The sequence below is a fragment of the Ornithodoros turicata genome, chromosome 6 (genome assembly GCF_037126465.1).
Source record: "Ornithodoros turicata isolate Travis chromosome 6, ASM3712646v1, whole genome shotgun sequence".
Lineage (NCBI taxonomy): Eukaryota > Metazoa > Arthropoda > Arachnida > Ixodida > Argasidae > Ornithodoros > Ornithodoros turicata.
The window spans coordinates 18,151,898-18,171,834 of record NC_088206.1 but is presented as its reverse complement, the minus strand read 5'-3'; the positions used below and the strand labels follow the sequence as shown (position 1 = coordinate 18,171,834).

The window sequence follows — 19,937 nt, the reverse complement described above, 5'->3', positions numbered from 1 at the left end:
GCGCTCAAAAAGTCATCAAGCGCTATGCTCTTGGTGCCCCGAAAAGCATGATGTTCGGTTATTTGTTCAGATGGGATAGCTCCTCAATATCCCTGTCAATTATGATTAGGAAGCGACTTTTTCGGGTTAAACCCGATTCGGCCTGATTATTCCCCCCCGAACTGACCTCCGACCAATTCGGGTTAAACCCGATTTCTCCCCGAATTCCAGTCACTATGAAATCCTCAAGTGACGTTTCCACTGAAGACGAACAAAGGTCGCCACGTGTAACACATGTAAGAATGGGTCACTTGTCTATGCCTTCGGGAATTACCGCTGGAAGATCACGATCCCGCAAAAAAAAAAAAAGAGAGATTAGGAAAGGACTTAATAGACAAGAGGAGAAACAAAAATACCCGAATGCACAATTATCGCCCGATTTCTCCCCGAATTACAGATTTAAAAATTGCGCCCGATTTTTACCCCCCCAAATCTGAGAAAAGCATTTAACCCAAAAAAGTCACTCCCTAATTATAATGAACTATAATGAATTTGAGTAAATTCGGCATGCTCTTCATATTGGTGGTGTAAAAAAGTAACCTTTACTTGGCAAATTTTGGAGTTCGGTTGGCACAAATTTACATAATAAAACTTACGTTACATGAAATTCACATCAGGAGGTGGCAAAAACCTAGTAAGAAGAAATGCCGTTGACCGCATGATTCTATGTGGCGTAGTTTTTTATTATAATTCAATGACACGTTTTCTGGGACACCCTGTATGTGTACATATTGCTACTAAATAGTGTAAGTGATAGGAACTCCAGATGGGTTGAAACCTAATCAGTCAGCGGAGAATAAGCAGGAGGAATCAGGTTTAACTTGAAAAAAAGTCACACCCTATCAGATTGCTAGATTTTTGGTAGGAGCTCTTTTGCTTTCACGTACCACTCAAAGCACTGAAGGATAAAATATTCATTGCAGCATTTTTTCTGGAGTAATGCACAAATGTTATTCTGAAAGCAACATGACTATGCCATATTCCGAACACACCAAATGCACTCTGCAGAAGTTGGCAAATCAGCACAGCGTAGAAATTTCATAGACATAGACTGCCATGCTGTAGTGAATGTAGGGGTTCAAATTTATTCAAGCATATGTACATCACAAAATCGATTATACAATTTCTGCTAAGCTGCTGGTTCGAAACAAAGACAGAATCTCCAGCACTTCCAGGGATTTTCCAGCCTTCGCTCGCAAAAGAGAGAACGCAAAGCCCTTGGCCACTGAAGGGAACTATCTTTGCAATATGCTGTTGTGGGTCCTGTAAACATGACAAAACACTTCAGAGTCAAGGTACGATTCAGAAGTTTAGGCAAGATAACATGGAAGACACTGTTCCGAACTGTACTTACCAAGTATTGCAGGCATGGCAATGGATAGCACGCAGAACAGCTTTTCACTCATGTTCAACCATTGCAGACGATTTGACTGACCTTTTAGACCTGACGTCGTTCTCATTAGTGCAGTTCGCTGTAAAAGCAAATGTAACATGAAACAGCATGTTTTTAATACAAAATAGCATGGTGTCGAAAACAAAGTGTAGTGAGAAATTGTGCAGTGAGAATAGTTAGAGCCTGAAGTTTTAGGGTTTAACCCGATTCTACCCCGAATTTGCACACCGAATTGAAGGTTGCCTCTTTGGGGTGAAACCCATGTTCACTCGGCAAATTGCATTCACTGAGACATCTGTAGGAATGCACATTAACTTGTTTGGCAGCAAACGCAGTCACATCACCATTTGTACCGCACCAGTTCAATTAGTTTGAGTAACTGAGCCCGATTTCTTCCCGAATTTAGCATACTGGAAGTTTTTCCGCACGAATTTGCATGAATTTAGAGCACATGTTTATTTACCCGATTTTTACTCCCGGAATTTAGAAAAAATATTTCCCAAAAACTTCAGGCTCTAATGATAGTATTTTGTGGATTGCTCCTTGATTGATTAATTAAGCAGAGTTTCGAGTGACTCTTTATGTATGTAGACCCTTGTGTTTATGGCATTTATGTTATGTCCAAAATCGGGGGTGGGTGGGTAAAAATCGGATGTTATCTCGAAGTTGTAAAATAGGGTTAAGTCAGGTATATCCCTAAAACACAAGACTCTATTTATGTCTCATTGCACTGATACTTTAAGTGATATCACTGTGACTGAGATTAGAGACTTTTAGAGAATCGCAAGTGCCCTACGATTTGGGCACTCCGTATCCCATTCACAAGATGTAGAGGAAGTCGGGGCGTGCTTACGATTCACCAAAACTCTCAAGTGACTGCACATTTAAAATATAGGGAATGCTTAGGGTTCTTCGTTTTCGAGTTAAACCCGATTTTTCACAATAGTTCCCCCCCCCCAAACATGTTTTCAATAATTCGGGTAAAACCCGATATCTACCCGAAATCCTTGCAGTCCTTCAACTTGTCGTTGTCGGTACACCATAGAAAAAGTGAATCATAATATCAGCAAAGAGAGCTATTTGTGACAACATATACGTCCTCCTTTTATAATCCCCTCCTGCAGGAGTCAAAGACGAACTTTTGTGGAGCTCGGACAAATGTTTGAATACTGCGGTCATTCACTGACCCAGTTCCGAGCGGAAATATAAAGATTCTTGGTACTCGTCTTTGTGTCACAGCAGTGACTTGTTTTATGTACCTTTCATTTCACCCGAAAATTCCCCGGTGACATATCAAACAGAGATCGTAGCGCCCGGTTTCTCCCCGAATTCTCGTGTGTAAATAGCACCCCGTTTTTCCCTCCCGAATTTGAAAAATCATAAAACGGAAAACGAAGAACCCGAGGAATGGTGAGTTGCTTGCATTGTTCAGAGTCTTTCCACAGCATCAGGTTCACTGATGGAATCTGACTGCAGTCCAGGAACTGCGGCGTCTGCTTCTCTGGCACAGCAAAGGCATCCCAAGTGACTCTCGTAATGTTGTCCCCATTATCGCACAGCACACGGCTTAGGGAGGCTTGCCTCAATGCCTCCAGTTGTTCAGGCTTGAATATGCCGGGGTTTTCATACCAGAACCTATTTTAAAGGCATGAGACTGATTAGAAATGGGTTTGTACAGTACTCATATTAACGGCAGGGCTACAAAAGGTGTCTTGAAAGCAAAAGTCCGGCTTTAAAATCCCCCATGTTAACCCCAACGGGTGTGTACAGTGACACAGCGATGATACAACTTCTGCGACTTCCTTGAGATGTTTGTATTACCCAGGATATCACCTGAAACACCACTACCTGCACTGGACTATGGGCAGAAATAAAATAAAAAAACGTATATAATCTGACATCGCACATTCATTTCATTATAGCTAAAGCCCCTAGCTTTCTATCTGCGGTGGAAAATGAACATTTCCGCTTCATTGCAGAGTGGGATTTACAAATCCGTGGGATTCTGAAGGCAAGAAAAAACAAGATCGCTTAGTGACTAGTCCCACACGCTTTTCCCGCCTCTCATAACTTTTCAGTGTGCAAAGAAAATTAGACTGAACTCTGACAATTTTGCATCAGGCGTTGCAGTTGTGATCGGGTTTAACCTGTGAAAATGTTGCAGATCGATTGAGATCCTAACATAATTACGTAATATGTCAAATATTCCACGAAAAACACATGATTTTGAGGGAACAGCAGATTCCGCGAGACATGGTCAATTCCGCGAAATTTTGCAGGAAGCTAGGGGCTCTAATTATGGCGTATATCAGCACACTTTACAGATTTTGTTTCTCCATTTTTCTTTTACCCAGAACTTTCCCACTGTCTTTCTGTCTTTTTCGTTCAAGGAGGAAGGACAAGATGCTACTGCTGATGGCTTGATGATGGTGCATTCCCAAAAATTTCTGTCATGCTATAGTTTGGCAGAAGGATACTGCTTTGGTAGCAGAGACAAAACTTTATGAATGTGTTCCTGCTTGCCTGAGAATAAAATGTGCTACTTGATTGGCGACCCTTGTGTGGTACTCACTTCTGACGAGATCAGTTCACAAAGTAGTGCTAATAGACGAATTCAGAAAATCCCAGAGTGCTTAGCGACGCTTTGAACTGTGGGGGTATACTAATACGAAAGAAACGGGTGGCCTCCAAACTGTTCAGATTTCTTCCCTACCGGTCCGTTGTCCACGACGTGTCAAGGTCAGCGAAAGCGAAATGTGAAGGATTATTCTTCGTCTCCCCGCTCAGCAAGCGCCCAGGATGCAATGCGTGCGCAAAGAGCACTGGCATTTTCTGAACTCGTCTATTAGAGCAGGGACTGATTATAGAACAGGGCACCTTGCAACAGATCCTGGTCTGGTACTCACTTCTGATGAGATCAGTTCACAAAGTAGTGCTAATTAGAGCAGGGACTGATTATAGATAGGGAGTGACTTTTTCGGGTTAAACCTGATTCCGCCCGGTTATTCCCCCCCGAGCTGACCTCCGACCAATTCGGGTTCAACCCGATTTCTCCCTGAATTCCAGTCACTATAAAATCCTCAAGTGGCGTTTCCACTGAAGACGAACAAAGGTCGCCACGTGTAACACATGTAAGAATGGGTCACTTACGTTCCCAGCAATACACTCATGTGTGTCAATACTGTCTATGCCTTCGGGGATTATCACTGGAAGGTCACGATCCCGCAAAAAAAATTAAAAGAGAGAGAGAAAGAGATTAGTAAAGGACTTAATAGACAAGAGGAGAAACAAAAACACCCGATAACATCCGAAGGCACAGTCATCGCCCGATTTCTCCCCGAATTATAGATTAAAAAATAGCGCCCGATTTTTACCCCCCGAATCTGAGAAAGGCATTTAACCCGAAAAAGTCACTCCCTAATTATAGAACAGGGCACCTTGCAACAGATCCTAGTCTGAAAACACAGGCTCAGCCAAGTGAGATTATTTTCCACTTTGGTACTTATTGTTCAGAAAGCTTTGGACAAGTGGCAGCTTCAACAAATTGCCTTTCAACGTTTCCATACCTGTCACCATCCCGCACCCTTGCAAACTGTCCACTTAGAAGGCATAGTAGCGTTGGCCCAACTTTGGAACCAGGGACTGGCTCTTCACTGATGCTACCCACCCAGGCATCTATGTTGTCTGCAAAAATGTTCATGTAACATAACTTTTGAGTAATGCACTCTAAACACCCAATTCTGACAATTTTGAATACACTGACCCGGAGTCTTATACGCCTGTTCCAGCTTCTCTCTCAGCGTCGCGCTCGTGATTTCCAGCTTGAGGTCCTCGAAAGTCTGTGCCTTTGTCAGATTGCAGAACTCCCGCCACTGATTGTAGGATGGCAGCCCGTGGTCCCTGCCACGCTGGATGTTGAAAGCTGCCAAGTCTTGCGCAACCAGCAGAGCGGGCTACGTTGAAAATAATGGCCATAATAAACGGACATAACAAACAACCAAGGCAAATACACCTTCAATTAGTAGTTGCACTTTCTCTCAAAATAGTAAATCGTACATTGTATTTCTGATATAGAAGAGGTAATGGATGCCTATGGCACCTGTGGATCATGGATGCCTTAAATGAATGAAATGCCAGGGCTGAAATTAGTATGATGTAATCTTTTACAATCTAATCTAATCTAAGCCTAATCTTAATCTAATACAAGCATGTCATTAATACAAAGAAACACTTCATAAATACCAAACTGCAACTTTTGCAACACCTATGAAGTGTACCTCCTGTGTGATGTGTGTGACGGGCATTCACACATATACCTTTGTGTTTTCTGGCTTTATGTATTTTTAAAATGGAGCGAAGTGTGTGTGTGTGTGTGTGTGGGGGGGGGGGGGGGGTTATTTCAAGAGCTGTAAGATAGGGCAAAATCCGACCACGATAAAACTGACGCAATGGAGTTCAAGATAGTTAGAACCGCGGAGGTTCAGTGACGGATATGCGCAATATATTTCATTGTGCACATGTCCATCCTTTGTCCACAAGAGCTGTAGCTTGATCACTTTTAATTAGCTTGTCTGCACACTGCCACTAGTTGCTGACATTTGTACCCTAAGAAAAATGGGAATATGAATTACACAGTACTCTTAAAACAGCTCGGAAAAGACTTTCTGCTATAGCCTAGACAATTACAAACAATAAGTTAGATAATGTTCTCATGGAAAGAAGCCATGTGGAGAGTCGTGTTCCAAGGGGGCGCTGCAGGCAGGTCGCCCTCGCCTTTCTACAGTTGTCCAACTTTTGCTGTGTTGCAAATAATAAAAACATACTAAATGTTTCTAAGATGGTGAGTACCGACAAGAACAGCTCTCACTTAACAGTTCCTGTTGGCTGTGAGAAATTTTTACAGAGCTTCTTTATCAAGAAACTGCAACACACAAGGCAAACAGTAGGCCGAGGACTCTTCACCTCAAACAGATGATCCGTCAGCTCTGAATTCAGCAACTGGTCAGCCTTCCTCAACTTCGCAGGTGCGACGAAGAGTCCCCTCATCAACGGGTCGATTCCACCTTCCCTCAGCAGACGATGTGGAGCGAAAAATGCTCTCCTCAAAGTGATGTGGCCTTCGGGGATAGGCTTGAATTCTTCATCGAGCCTTAACAGTACAGGGTTGATGAGGAAGTGACCAAATCTCAATGCTGCCGTTGCAAACACATTCACAATGGATGGGATAACATTGGTGTCGTAGCCCTTGTACGGTCTCATGATCGCCATGCCACGTGGGCCAAGGATCTTGGGAAGCCAGTGTTCGTACGTGATGTGTTGCATCTCAGCACCCACTATCTTCCTGGCTTCTTGGTAGAGTCTTTCTCCATTCCAGTGTGGGTTGATGATGTGCAAGGTCTCTGCAATGCGGTTGTGCTCACGGAACCACAGAGTGTGCATCGCGAGCAGACCGAGCTGTTCGTTGGCTCGGACGTCACCTGACAGGAAGCAGTTGACGTCCGTCCCCTGTAAAATATGTGAGAGGGACATTGGGAAAGCGATTAGCTTGACGCAGAGGCACAGCACTGCTCGAGAGCTAGCCGAGAGCTCTGAAAGAGGAATGTCCATGTCATAGACATGAGATATATTTTCAGGGTTCACAATAAAGGCTACAACACATACAGGGTGTCCAAGCTTTCATGAAACGAAGACTAAAAAAACAAAAATAAGTAGAAAAAAACAGAGCTCTCTACATGAATGAAACCAACTGAATGTTGATAGCAGTCGTGTATCCTACTTGCCAGTATTTTCTTCATTCTGTCCAATTAATGAATTACATAAGACTAATCAGCCAACTTTTAAGATATTGGCTTATGCACTGTTTTCTTGTGGATGCCGCCGTATTGAAAGCGCAGCGCCGTTCAGCCGGAGGAGCACGTCGAAAACAGCAGGTATTACCAGGTCTAACTCTAAAACGCATAGACCTATTTATATTTACAGTGCATTCTGTACCTCTAAATCTCGCTTGCAGTCATTGGGCTGCCCGTCGTTAAATGGCAGGAGGTATTTTCCAGAAGGCATACTTGGTCCCACCCTCAACAGCCCCAGGTTGTTTGTCAAGTTGCGCAAATGAATCGCCTGCTTTGCCCTACTTCCGTACACATTTGATGCATCGATGAAAGATGTCAGCTGATTCGTCTGTTCTCGTGGAGAGATACGACCGTAAAACACGGACGTCCTTCCCGATCCACAAGCTGTGCTCGACCTCACAAACTCGATGCAGCGGTGGCCGTGGACTCGCGCGTCGTCGTCTGGAACTTCAATGGGGAAGCAGGGCATGGAGTTGTCACAGGACACACTGCAATCCACATTGTCGATGAAGCGTTCGTGGCTGATAGCAGGCATCGAGAAGTCCATGTCATGGTCCAAGAACTGGCCCCACTGCATCAGCATGTGGGAGTGCTCAGAATCACCTTCGACGACCTCTGTCGAGACAATTTTGGATGACACGGATCGTGCAGGTGGAAGCGTGTGGCCATTAACAAGTTTCGTAGTGGTCCAGCCTGGAATGAAATACAACTTCTTTTGTCACTTAGCACACTACCCTGGTAGTAGTTTCAATAAAAATTGTAGGTAATATATTAGGTCATACCATGTACACACACGCACACACGTGCAAAGGAGATTAAGCATGCTACGGCAGACGAGACTGTCTATTACCCCAGTTCAGCAACAGCAGATGACATTGAGGTAAGGAGTGAGCAGACATATGTCATTGATACTACAAACACTCAGATAAGTTTGATTGTGTTGAACATGTTGCTGAATATTATCAAATAACAAATTACATAAAAATATTATCAAATATGACACTGAACTCTTTCAAGTATATAAATAAATAAATAAAATAACAGGGACAAAGAGCAGTGGCTCCTGCATAAGACACACCTGAACAAGGGTAATAAAGAACATCTATATATCTCCACGCACCAATGGGTGTGTTGAATCCATTTTCGTACTGAGCTGGAAGAAGCCTCTCAAATGGTGTTAAAGATGCACCATACATGGGGTGCTGAAGGTTGTTGCAGGTGCCATCGTACGTTCTGTACCTGTCATGAAAGCAAGTGTCTGAACAGTCTGGCACTTGACGATGCTGGAGGCAGCCAGACTTCTCGCCCAGCAGGTCTAAATAGCTCGGGGAAAGCAAGCTGCTATAGGAGAATCCTACGAAAAATAAAATCTCAATGTAACGATTCGTCTCTATTATAACAGGTTCATGGTACAACACAAACCAGAAAGATTAAAATGGGCTCCAGATGAGACTTCTTGCTCTATAATGCTCAGCACTCGTTCAAAAATCTCCGCCGCCCTGGCCCTACGCTGGGCTTCGGAATCGGGATAACGGAAGATCCTCAGAAGCCTGTGATGATTCTTAGCTGCTGCTTCCTTGTCCAGAATATGCTGAAGCGTGTTGCTGATAGCCTTGTCAACAGACTCTTGCGCTTCTTGAAATGCGGAGAGGAAGTACTTGTCCCCAGGATGGGAACTCTCCGTTGGTTCTGCACGGGCAAGAAATAAACTCTTAACCGCAGCACTCTCGTTAGGAAAGCATAGGGCTCGTACCTTTGACATTGAGAATCGATTTTGAGGAAGCTTGTCCCATATCATTTTGAGCGACACATTCGTATTCGCCACGGTCGTCACGGTGTACACGTCTGATCTGTAGCGTTCCATCTCGTCTCATCTTCAACCGCGGATCATCCTGCGATACGGGATTCCCGTGCCTTTTCCACGACACTGTTGGGGTGGGCATGCCGTCCGCAATGCAAGAGAGCTCAACTGCCGAGCCTTCTTCCACTTCGGTTGCTTGCGATATACCCAGCACAGTCGGTGCGGCTAGAAGATAACCATAGCAATTCAAATCCACCACTTCATTGCAAAATGGAATGATGGCAATGCTTTATATTCACCTTTACTAGTGACCAAAAGGTCTGCGTGGGCCTCAGCGTAGGTCACACTATTCTCGATATGGCAAGTGTAGACACCTTGGTCCTGCTTGCGCACGGTGTACAGCCTCAGAACTTTGCCGCTAGTGATTACCTTGAAGCGAACGTCAGTACCTTCAATGGGCTTCCCTGTATTAAAGAAAATTAATTGACTAATAGTATCCCCTTTTTCTTTTTTCCCACCCAAAAAACTGCTCTTTCATATAATGTCGCCCGTTTTGACCCAATTTTACAGTTCCCGTAATAAAACCAGATTTTTGGCTGCCAGTTGTAAAAAACATGAAAGCCGAAAACACAAATTTTTACTAAAACCACCATTTATACTCAATAGACCTCTCCCTGTTTGTAAACAAATGACGTCATGGTGTTCGACAGCGCCACCAGTTTGGAAGAGTTGCACTATGCTCGAAGTTAGGGGGCGAACAAGGTTGCGCCAGAAACCCACGGTCTCGAGTGGATTACGATGGTCCCTGAAAGGGACGCGACCTTCGGTCCTACTTTTCTTTCAATAGGAGGCAGCGAACAAGCGAACATTCGTGGAACCAATCTCTCCCCTTCCGGTTTGTTCCGGTTTCAGTCTGTCTACCAACGTCATGATGACGTTTCTCGGGTAGAGGTTTATTATAGAGATGGGATAAATCCAGAATTTTCCAAATCTGAATCCAAGGAAGGCTCTGCGAATCTACGAATCTTTCGAATCCTTTCTAAAAAAAAAAAAAAAAGTAGTTTATTTAACACGTTGTTTATCGGCTACAGGAAATATATAAATTCTCGAGTCTGAATTCTCGCCAAACAACTAAGAAACAATCAAAAGCAATACCATGTTACTTTTAAATTTGTAATGTGAGAGTTCCTGCCTGAACTCTTTCAGTCCAGAGCAATGTAAACAAACAAACAAGCAAACACAGCTGAAAGTTTCAAATTATTGAAAGGGCAGAGGTGGACTGTGGACTCCAGAGGCGCCAATTTAAAAAATAAGTAAAAAAGAAACAAACAAACATGGTTTGTGGATTCGAAAGATTCGATATTTCCGAATCTCGAATCCTTGCCTAGCATTCGAGGATTCAGTTGGCTTATCCCTACTCAATAATTATTGTATTCAGCTTAATTATACCGTAATTTCATGTGTATTAGCCGCGGCTTGTGCGTAATTTTTTTTTCTCATTGGTGCTCCACGGCTTATCCACCGGTGTGGCTTATCTGATAACTATCTTTCCCCGCTATTTTCCCCATACGCCAGTTTTAACGAAAGGGCCGACAGTGTCTCTGGACCAGCGACCTTCCTGGTGCCTTCCCCCAGGCAGCTTTAACGAAAGTGGTGACAGTGATTCGTGTCTTCTGGAAGGCCACTGACCCGTCGATCCATGAAAAACATGCAACAGATAAGGGAACAAGCCGATCTTGGCAGAACACTAAAACTGACCTCCTTTGTTGTACACCATGCCAACCCCGGAGTATGAACCACAGGGTTTATGGCCTTCTCTATGGTCTCCTTCATCGCACAAATCAGCTGCGTCGTATTGCCCGCAGCTTATCTGCCCAAAAATTTTCAAAACGTTCCTAACAATGGGTCCTGCGGCTTATCTGCGGTGCTGCTTATACGCGTGAAATTATGGTACTCATTGGAATCTCACTTGCTCTGAAAGAAGTCTGAAAACAAGATAATATAGAGGAATCCACAACTTGCCATCTTTGTACCACGTTATCGTCGGAACAGGATGGCCTCCAACGTGGCAAATAAATTCTACGTTGTCATCTTCAGCAACTTCTTGCTCTCGTGGTGGTTCAATGAAAGTTGGTGGAACTGCAAAATGATCACCATTAAAGAGGCACTCCAATGACTGGAGAACGGTGCCTGGCGATAATTCTGATACCTTCAATCTGAACCACGGACGTTGCAGTGTCCTCTCCCATTGACGAACTTGCTATGCACTTGTATGAGCCGGCATCACTCAAGTCTGTAGCTGAGATTATGAGCATTCCAGCTGTGCGTGAAATGTGATGGCGAGCGTTCTGAAGCATTGGTAAGCCGTCTCTGCTCCAAGTCACTTCTGGAGTGGGGTACCCATCCGCCTCGCAGTGCAACGTAATGCTTCTTCCAGCCATCACGGATATATCAGACGGGGGACGAATTATCCGAGGCTTTCTGGCTGCAAAAGGTCATATCCCACATGCAAACCATGAGGCTGCACACAAAACAAGTCACCTTTAGTGCTCTCGTCTCCTTCGTGCGCAATATATCGCAGCTCAGCTGTCTTTGAAGACACTTCCCCAGCAGCATTGCGGGCTTGACAGTTGTAAGTGCCCTTGTCATCATCATTCACAGAGTTGATGTTGAGTGCACCGTCGTCCAGAATGGTAATTCGGCCGTCGACACCACTGGTCACTTCGTTGCTGAAATATACTGACATGTAAACACAAGTAACCGAGCAGACGAAGCAAAGGATATGAAGCGGTCTACCTTTCCGTTTCTGCGTGGTCAAGAACTAAGAGAACGCATTACTGCCAGGTTCTACAGGACAACGGTTAAAACAATGGACGCTTTCCCTCTACTTCTCAAGAAGCATGACAATACGGAGATGCCTCCGATTGGTCTCCTCATATGATCCCCTACGATGATTTGACGGATTGTTTGAGGAGACTAATGAGAGTTCACTCCGCATTGTTGGCCTTCTTAAGAAAGAGAGGGTTTTTCTTTCTTTTTTTTTGCTCATACATGATGAACGATTCGATGGATGAATCCTGTTCCGTCTGTATTGCTGCCAAAGTAACAGCATCTTTTATTTTGTGAGAAGAAATTTTTGCACTTTAGTGCCTTTTTTTTTTAGAAAGTACCACATAGTGTGATTCATAAGTTCCCCTAAGCTTACAGGAGGATTTCCCTTCCTGGAACCGAGGGGTATAACAGCACATGCACGACGATGCATTTGTGATGCTTGAAAATGTGATTATGCATAATGTAATTAGACTATTACACGTTACCAAATAAAGGATCGAGGTATGCTGCCTGTTATCAAATTACCAAAAGGAACATGTTCCTGTTACCCGACCGTAACGAGTTACTCTTACGTTACCGTGGTATTACAGAGCTAGGATTAACATGTCAAAATCAAAACTGACATGCATTTTATTTGGTCCGACAACTTACATGGAGTTTGCTTTCAACTACAGCTGATACTTGAAATGAGCATTGGTTATCTGCTTGTTGTTTGTCTCCATGTGAGGACCTCTGTGGCAAGAGTGAACAATTGCTCCTCTGACGTGCAGTGTCATCTCAAGACCCGATCTTAGTCAAGTTACTCACTCTCGTTTACCCATGCACAGTAGCTGTGAGCATAGCTGGGCGAACTCACTCATGAGGGCCCTCATGAGTGTCCCTCACCCTCACCTCACGCATTTGAGGTGAGGGTGAGTGAGGGCAAGCCCACGAAAACCGGCAGAGTGCACTTTAAAGGGCTGGTGTTCCCGTTTTTAGCAATTTCGTCTACGTCGCGCTGGCAACACAGCAAAGCGTCCTGAGCTGACGGATTAGTTGGTGATATGGTTCCATCGACCCACCTACACGCAGTGTGCACTTTAAAGGGCTGGTGTGCCCGTTTTTAGCAGTTTCGTATATGTCGCGCTGAGAACAGAGCAAAGCATCCTGAGCTGATTGATTACTTGGTGATATGGTTCCATCGACCCACCTACACGCAGTGTGCACTTTAAAGGGCTGGTGTGCCCGTTTTTAGCAGTTTTGTATATGTCACGCTGGGAAAGAGCAAAGCGTCTTGGCTGACTGATTACTTGGTGACATGGTTCCAGCGATCCAATTACCTGCAGGGTGCACTTTAAAGGGCTGATGTGCACGTTTTTAGCAATTTCGTCTACGTCGCGCAGGGAACACAGCCAAGTGTACTGGGCTTTGTTGTGTTCCCAGCGTGACATAGACGAAATTGCTAAAAACCGGCGCCCCTGCCCTTTAAAGCGCACGCTCTCGGTAGTTGGGTCGCTGGAACCATATCACGAAGTAATCAGTCAGCTCAGGAGGCTTTGCTGTGTTCCCAGCGCGACGTAGACGAAATTGCTCAAAACGGACACACCAGCCCTTTAAAATGCACCCTACCTGTATATGGGTCGATGGAACCATATCGCCAACTAATCAGTCAGCTCAGGACGATTTGCTGTGTTCCCAGCGCAACATAGACGAAATTGGTAAAAACGTGCACACCAGCCCTTTAAAGTGCACCCTGCCTGTAGTTGGGTCGCTGGAACCATATCGCCAAGTAATCAGTCAGCTCAGGACGCTTCGCTGTGTTCCCAGCGCGATGTAGACGAAATTGCTAAAAACGAGCACACCAGCCCTTTAAAGTGCACCCTGACGGTAGTTCGGTCACTGGAACCATATCACCAAGTAATCAGTCAGCTCATGACGCTTTGGTGTGTTCCCAGCGCAACATAGACGAAATTGGTAAAAATGGGCACACCAGCCCTTCAAAGTGCACCCTGCCTGTAGTTGGATCGCTGGAACCATATCACCAAGTAATCAGTCAGCTCAGGACGCTTCGCTGTGTTCCCAGCGCGACGTAGACGAAATTGCTAAAAACGGGCACACCAGCCCTTTAAAGTGCACCCTGCCTGTGGTTCGGTCACTGGAACCATATCACCAAGTAATCAGTCAGCTCATGACGCTTTCCTGTGTTCCCAGCGCAACATAGACGAAATTGGTAAAAACGGGCACACCAGCCCTTCAAAGTGCACCCTGCCTGTAGTTGGATCGCTGGAACCATATCACCAAGTAAACAGTCAGCTCAGGACGCTTCGCTGTGTTCCCAGCGCGACGTAGACGAAATTGCTAAAAACGGGCACACCAGCCCTTTAAAGTGCACCCTGCCGATAGTTCGGTCACTGGAACCATATCGCCAAGTAATCAGTCAGCTCAGGACGGTTTGCTGTGCTCCCAGCGCAACATAGACGAAATTGGTAAAAACGTGTACACCAGCCCTTTAAAGTGCACCCTCCCGGTAGTTGGGTTGCTGGAACCATATCGCCAAGTAATCAGTCAGCTCAGGACGTTTTGCTGTGTTCCCAGCGCGACATAGACTAAATTTGTAAAAACGTGCACACCAGCCCTTTAAAGTGCACCCTGCCTGTAGTTGGGTCGCTGGAACCATTGCAAAGTAATCAGTCAGCTCAGGACGCTTTGCTGTGTTCCCAGCGCGACGTAGACGAAATTGCTAAATACGTGCACACCAGCCCTTTAAAGTGTACACAGCCAGTGGTTGTGTCGCTGGAACCACATCATGCGTCATTTGACCTCATTTCTGAATGCCCTCATACTGACCTCACATACCTCAGGCCTCACCAGTGACTTCACTCACAGAGACCTGGCGTCCCTCAGACCTCATGAGTGCACTCACAGGAGGTCTCATGAGGGGCACAACCTCATGAGTGCACTCACAGGGGAGATTATGAGGGTAAGACCCTCAGGGCTTGCGTTTGTGAGTGCCGTGAGGGTGAGGGCGAGTGAGGGCCTGTGTTCGTGAGGGCGAGTGAGGGTGAGGGCGATTGAGGGCATGTGTCTGTGAGGGCGGTGAGGGTGAGGGCGAGTGAGGGCCTGTGCTCGTGAGGGCGGTGAGGGTAAGGGCGAGTGAGGGCATGTGCAGGTGAGGGTGAGGGCGAGTGAGGTTTCACCAAAATGCCCACCTATGGCTGTGAGATAACACAGAGCATCCCATGGTCTTTTTCCAAGAATGCTCTACAAGGTCAATGACACCGGATAGCATCGCAGTACTCGTCATGCAGTTCACTTAGGACTCGAGAAAAAAATTACTGTCGACCACAGGCTCCCAGGAGCTGAACATACAGGTCAGGTTAGCACACGTTAGAAGCCTAAGGAATTTATACATACATATACCAATTGGCAATGTCGTCCATGTTGAAGTCAAGTGTAAACGAAGAAAAAGAACGAGTAACGTGGGTAACAGGTTACAGTTTTTTTTTGTAACTGAATACGTTATTAGAATGGTAATGGTACCGTGATACACGTAAGGTTTGTCAGTTTGTCTGCGCAGTGCGGCGACATGTTGCACATGCCACAGGGTACGACTGCAGATAATTTGGACCACCTGGGGTTCTTCTGACGTGCGCTGGAAATCTCCGACACGCGGCGCTGGAAGCAACGTTTACCTCCCCCACATTGCTATTAGAGTAGTTATAATTTTTGGCAAAGTAAGTAATTTACTCCGCTACCAAGAAAAGTAATCAGTTATTGGGTAGCGAGTTACGAACAAATCTGAATGTGACACAGATCATTATATCACAGAGCAGCTCCAAGCAGAGCAGCATAATTAAAGCCACTAGCTATTTGCGGTGGAAAATTAAATTTTCTGTGAAGTGGGATTTACAGATCTGCGGCATTCCGCAGGCAGCAGAAAACAATAAAAAAATAAAGTGTCAGCATTCCCCATGATCACGCAAATGCACAGAGTATAAGTGAATACTCAATTTACCATAAGAGATACATACACAGGGTGTGTGCAGATAAACCCAAGTGAGATTTGCACATGCAACTCGTTATCAATGGCACTGACAAACTTCTGGTGGTGTACGATGGCACATTTATGAGTGGGAAAGCTGTAGAAAAATCGTTAACCTACAATAACAAACTAACCAAGGCTAACCTAATTTGATGTAAACCGACATTCCAGGAAGTGTGAGGTGAAGCCAACTTGCAGAATGGTGACACCAAGCAAGGAATGCCCATAGTTCTGTTATACTGTATACCAAATATTCCGCAAAAAACAGACGATTCTGCAGGGAATAGTATGCTCCTTGAGACATGGCCAATTCCGTATAATTTTGGGGGTTTGTGGAAATCTAGGGGTTCTAAGTATAATACTCATTGTAGAATGATGCTTAAGAAGAGAATGGCTAAGAAGCGAGCAAGCTTGTGATTAGAACTCGTTGCGACTTTGTGATTATTCCGACTTTTAAATTTTGTTGCATAGCAACATTTACGCCTTCATTTTCCACAATCGCTGAAAAGCTGGGACCCTCACGACAGTCACGACAGAGCAGAAACACGACATACCCATTACGAAACCAAACTATATCTGGCTTTGGTTCGCCTACAGCTTTGCAACTGAAGCGGGCAGGTGCTCCGAGGGAAACATCGACGTCTGCAGGCTCTTCGGAGAGCTGCGGCTTTCCTGTCACACAGAAAATGCAATCCGAAACAACACTCTCATAAACTGTGATTTTGCGATTATGTTGCCAGCATATTTTAAATGAAAAAAGCTGTACCTACTGCAGATGAAGTCTCTGCTCGTGAGTGACGTCAGGGGTCGACCACGAAGGGACTGTGGCTGGTGGCAGAACCCCGTGGCTTGAGTCAACGTCTGTTTCTCTTTCAGCATGCGGCTGAACCACAGGAGGTGACAGTCACACACCAACTGGTTTGCACCCAGACGTCTGGAGAGCAAGAAACACGCATGTTTTTGCCGCATGTTTGGCTTCCTCGAGTGTGACTTACAGCCTCCTGAGCTGCCTCAGATTCTGCAATGCTCCACGATATATTCTTTTTATTTTATTGCTGTTGAGGAATCTGAAATGTGGAGTAGGGTAAGACATAGTGCACAGTAACTTGTTGTACCAACTGTGCTCACAAGCGTTCCAGTGAAAGGAGTCCAGAAAATGTACCCTCCTCAATTTCCTCGAGTCGATTTTGATGGAGGTAGCTGTGGGACAAATTAAAGCCTCGTAACTGCACCCTACTACTACGTATTACTACAAGAGACTAGAATTGAAAACTCACAGCTGTTCGAGGTGTTGCAGATCCTGAAACACATCCTTTGTGAGGTGCCGGATTTCATTTTTGAAAAGATACCTAGTCAACAAGAAGAAATAGCAGCACAATGTGTGCTTACATAAGTTCACACCTGGCAAAGCTTAGTCACGGTTCCCCCCGAATTTTGAAACAAAAATCCAAGGGTTGTTCAAAAACCTTTCAAGGCTCAGCCATCATTTTGCCTGGGACATGCAACATTGTTTATGACCAGGGGGCTTCAATATTTCAAAAAAATATTTATAAGGTACTGGTATTACATGCGAGAATGCATGGGGACTGCACTTATATGTATCTGTTCACAAACATGATGGACGACTTCTGAATGTTAAAGATCATTAGGATAGAACAGAACATTTCTCGCACTTCTGGTTTCCCCTACCGACTCCTATTGCAATGAGTGCTAACTCCTGTGGCTTCTAAACTATAGTTCTGACCCTGGAAAAGTGGAATTTACACTAGCAGCTCCATGACAACAACAACAAAAAAAAAAAAAAAAGAGAGAGAGAGAGAGACAAAAATCAAGGGTTTTCAAGGACCATGAAAAATTCTAGGGTTTTCCCAGACCTTGAAAAGAGCATTTTCAAATTCCAGGGTATTCGAGGGTCTCAATGACCCATGGGAACCATGCCATTGTAAAATACTTTGCTACCTACAGGTATTGCAGACTTTCCAGTCCACTGAAGGCGTCCTTTTCAATCTTGCTGATGCGGTTGTTGTTTAGCAAGCTGGAAAAATAAGTTTGTGGCATGCTCACGCATACAGACATTTCGCACACACACATAACAATGTTTGCAAGGACTGGGCTAAAGGTACCAGGAACGACATCACTTACAGAGTGTGAAGGTGTTTCAGCCCATGAAAGGCGTGTGCAGGAAGATCCCGTATGTTGTTGAATCGCAAGTCCCTGAAAATAACATGAATGCATTATTATTACAACTTAATGTCGCTTATTTTATCTGATACAAGAACAAATGAGAGAAACCCAACAGAGGCAATGAAGACACAATCCTACGGCATTAAAAATCGCAGTTCTCTTCTCGTTCTCTTTTTGATGTAAACGATGCCCTCGCCAAATAAACTCATCAAGGAAGAGCAGCAGATTATGTAACAGGGGAAGCAAAATGTATTATCGTATCTGGTAACCTTGTGACTGGCAACAGCGAGAAAATATGGTCCTTACGTAACATGATGCACAAAAAAAGAAACCGATGCTTTATGCGCACGGCTTGTCCTTGACATTGCTGGATCTGTCTTTAAAAGTGAGCTTCCGACAACTTATTAAGGAAGCAGCGAGTGCGGAAGAAAAAATCCTTGGTTGAGGATATTAAGTTTCTGAGAGTGACCATGCATTGGCCTCTTCTTAACGCATGTGATAAGCAGACGACAGACGTAACACAGATTAGTATACGTGTCAGAAATAGTGCACTGTGCTACATTAAAGAGTTCAAAGGGGGGATAATTCAGGGTGTCCCAGTAATCCAATACCACGCAGACGAATAAAAAATGAGTAGCAGGAAATATCCAAGCTTCTAGTCCCATCCGCTGGATACGTCGTTTTTAATGACAGTGGGTATACTGGAACATAGATAATAAAACTGAGGCAATAAAATTATTTCTTACAGTCTTTTCCAAATTCATCACTTCATTGTTACTCTTAGTCACACTATAGTATCAACCTGGCATCAACGTGACGTGAATAGAGTCGTGGCAGCAGTGCTTAATACAGATAATAATGCAATTAACTATCAGTACATGCATAGAAACGACTCAGCCAAACACGTTTTCGTGTTTTCCTACCGAGTCCTACAGCTTTGAAATAAGCACACTAACTGTCCATACCTACTTATGGACATCTTAAAGGGAGAAGGAAGCGACAGTTATAGGATGACCATATCTTTGAAGGTAGACAATGGGACACAAGAGTGTTGAGGGAGCTGAGAGGGAGAAAGGATTGAGAGAACGCTAAAAAAGAAAGAAAGAAACTACTGTTTGTTGTACAGCGGAAAGGGGGTAACATTGGGGGGCTTCCAAGTCCTCGTACTAACCACTTTTATAGGCCACGTCAATTGGAGCGCTAACCATGCAGATCTTTAGGATACCCCCAGAAACACTCTTATTGTGTATCATGTAGGCAGACTTCCGAGGGGCTCTGGCTTCCCCAGGAGAAGTTTCCGGCAGGGAGTAGCTGAGGCTTCCAAACACCTGCAGTTCCGACACCATTCAACCCACATATGCCCTCTTGTTTACGTGAAGTGTGACGGAAGCACCGGTAATTTTTATGTCCCAAACACAAAGCTACTCACAAGACTGTTGTGTCCGGAGCAACCTGTGGAACACTCTCCAGTTTCAAGAACATGCACCGTACCGCCGTCCCAGCACAGATGCACCGACTTGGACACGATGCTGGGCTCTCGGATACAGAATTGGCCACTGCAGCCGCTGCAACCAGCCACAGCACCCAGATGGTCGGGCAGCCCATCGTCATCTGAAACCCAAGCTCTTCTGGCTAAGTCTGAAAGCAACAAAAACATACAAAATGGTAGGAAGCAGGAAAAAAATGCGGTCCCCTATCCTGCCGTTGCGCCAATCGCGTTTGGCCTGCTTATCGCGTTCTGTGTGGGATCTCCCTTTGAGATGGAAGAGGAGAAGGGGGGCTAAACTTGCGAAAGGCGGCTCGCGGCTCCGTCTTATG

At 44.9% G+C, this 19,937-nt stretch overlaps 1 protein-coding gene across 1 annotated transcript; it reads right to left on the bottom strand.

Moving 5' to 3' along the window:
* Positions 1 to 1,099: 1,099 nt before the first annotated feature.
* Positions 1,100 to 19,773, bottom strand: LOC135399312 (peroxidasin homolog). Its single transcript, XM_064631163.1, has 22 exons — positions 19,549 to 19,773; positions 18,078 to 18,149; positions 17,899 to 17,970; positions 17,213 to 17,284; positions 17,064 to 17,135; positions 16,931 to 17,002; positions 16,706 to 16,869; positions 16,490 to 16,607; positions 11,624 to 11,811; positions 11,292 to 11,567; positions 11,105 to 11,221; positions 9,382 to 9,546; positions 9,035 to 9,307; positions 8,704 to 8,970; positions 8,402 to 8,635; positions 7,424 to 7,974; positions 6,395 to 6,937; positions 5,196 to 5,385; positions 4,999 to 5,116; positions 2,856 to 3,067; positions 1,394 to 1,511; positions 1,100 to 1,302 (listed from the first exon to the last, which is right to left on the bottom strand). Exons 1-21 carry the CDS (start codon positions 19,728 to 19,730, stop codon positions 1,438 to 1,440), a joined length of 4,032 nt encoding a protein of 1,343 aa, XP_064487233.1. The 5' UTR covers positions 19,731 to 19,773; the 3' UTR covers positions 1,100 to 1,302; positions 1,394 to 1,437.
* Between the last annotated feature and the right edge of the window lie 164 nt (positions 19,774 to 19,937).

Coding starts and splice junctions, on each gene's coding strand:
- LOC135399312 (XM_064631163.1), bottom strand. CDS start 19,730: ATGACGATGGGCTGCCCGACCATCTGGGTGCTGTGGCTGGTTGCAGCG. Junction 16,870..16,930: donor CTGAGGCAGCTCAGGAGGCT/GTAAGTCACACT, acceptor CTTGCTCTCCAG/ACGTCTGGGTGCAAACCAGT. Junction 9,308..9,381: donor CCTTTTGGTCACTAGTAAAG/GTGAATATAAAG, acceptor GTTATCTTCTAG/CCGCACCGACTGTGCTGGGT.